This window comes from Austrofundulus limnaeus, unplaced genomic scaffold, assembly GCF_001266775.1.
Source record: "Austrofundulus limnaeus strain Quisiro unplaced genomic scaffold, Austrofundulus_limnaeus-1.0 Scaffold1755, whole genome shotgun sequence".
Taxonomy (NCBI): Eukaryota; Metazoa; Chordata; class Actinopteri; order Cyprinodontiformes; family Rivulidae; genus Austrofundulus; species Austrofundulus limnaeus.
In genome coordinates, this window is record NW_013954157.1 from 24,256 (window position 1) to 25,958 (window position 1,703).

The 1,703-nt window shown below is 40.0% G+C and overlaps 1 protein-coding gene across 1 annotated transcript in view; it reads right to left on the reverse strand.

Annotated features, from left to right (window-relative positions):
- Positions 1-1,703, reverse strand: part of wls (Wnt ligand secretion mediator) — a 24,436-nt gene that overhangs the window by 9,065 nt on the left and 13,668 nt on the right. The window contains exons 8-9 of the mRNA XM_014033494.1: positions 1,331-1,394; positions 750-893 (exon numbers count right to left, since the gene is read on the reverse strand). Of these exons, the coding sequence (XP_013888948.1) occupies positions 750-893; positions 1,331-1,394 (208 nt within the window). The remainder of the gene's footprint in view (positions 1-749; positions 894-1,330; positions 1,395-1,703) is intronic.

A 1,703-nucleotide genomic window follows, 5' to 3' on the forward strand; every position in this document is an offset into this window, starting at 1 on the left:
CATTGGTGAATGCCACAAATTCTCCTAAATCACTCGTACGCACAATTTAAGAACAAATCTGTGCGTACGAACGGTTCTTGCATGAGGCCCAATGGGTCCACTATCCTTCCAGTTTTTAATAATGTGTTGGACAATTTTAGTCATTTCTACAATCTACTTAGATATTTTCTCTGCTTGATGCCGATGATTGGACCCTTCTCAAACAAGCTAACTTCTGTTCCATGACCACAGGATGCGTCTTTCCACACGGTTAAGAAAAGAGAAGCAACTCATTGCACCAGTTGGAGTTAAAAAAAACTTGTTGAAGCTGAAAGATAAATCTACTTTAAATCCAAGTTATWTATATTTTCTCTTAATGCACTCAGAAATTTTTTGATGACCATGATTATGAATGTTGTTTAAAGGTTGAACAAAAGTGCTTCAATAAGTTTATATTTTGAACAAAAGGGCTCCAAACAAAGCATGAAAGGCTGCTCTTGCTTGTGAAGGCGCACAAGGAAAACACCTCTGATCTAAAGGAGAAATTTGAAGTTTAAGTAACATCAGTCACAGCTCCGGCTTTTCTTTGTAGAGTTCCAGGTTTTGTCAAGCCAAGCTACAGAAACAAAGCCCAGATATGCTGAACTCAAACCAAGTACTGAAGAAGTCTTGAGTGACACCTTAATATATATAACATATATATTAATCAAGATCAGGCAAACACATGCACAGAGTGAAATAACTTGGACATGAAAACCACAGAGACACACCTCGTAGTGCAGACGCCTGGCCTTGGACATGGCAGGCAGGGACGACCTCTTACCACTGATGTTGCGGAAGACTTGAAACACCATGAAACAGAGGAAGAGGAAGTAGAGACAGGCGCAGATCCCTGCCACGATTATGAAGGACATCTGAGGAAGAGTCAGTCAAAGAAACAAAACTAACAAAGAAACACTGAAGCTGAAGTTCCCCCACCTTTAAACTCTCAACTGTACTCACTTCTTTAAAGGCAACAACTCATTTATACCAGTTATTTACAATCAAATACATCTTATCAGTGATTAAATCTGTCCTAACGTCACTGAAATTAGAGCTAAAGTGATAAAAAGGAACTAGATAATCTTCATCTCATTTTTCAACAATGTGATACATGACACATCTGATGAAAATTGAAAATGTAAACAAAAACTGAGCAAGAAGCAGAATGTGCCGAAGCATTTCTTTTTTTCACTTAACAGAAATAAACATGCAACATGTTTACAGGCTGCCAACCAAAAATGTTTCCACACAGACTTCATGGTAAGACCCTGACAGTAAACATGAGATCAACTGTTAGTTTGAAGGATACAGCGAGCTCAGTTCCTACATCTGAGGCCCAGATGCTGTAGAAGGGATTGGTCAGCTGGACACCTCTGAGCAGAAAACACACACACACACACACACACACGGGCAAACAATGTAAATCATCAAGACAGAACAATAATTAATTAGGGATGCAAAAAAATTAATCGACTTATGATTAATTGTTGAATAATGGTTTGTTAGAGGAGTAGCATCATTCTAACTCCAGCAGAAGCGGTGGAGGTGGAGGGAGTAGCATCATTCTAACTCCGGCAGAAGCGGTGGAGGTGGGGGGCAGGAGGAGTTTAAACACATTCCAGCTCCCTCCGCTTCCCATTTTGTAAATTCTCACAGACGTAGTCTCGCGAGTTTTGGGTGCC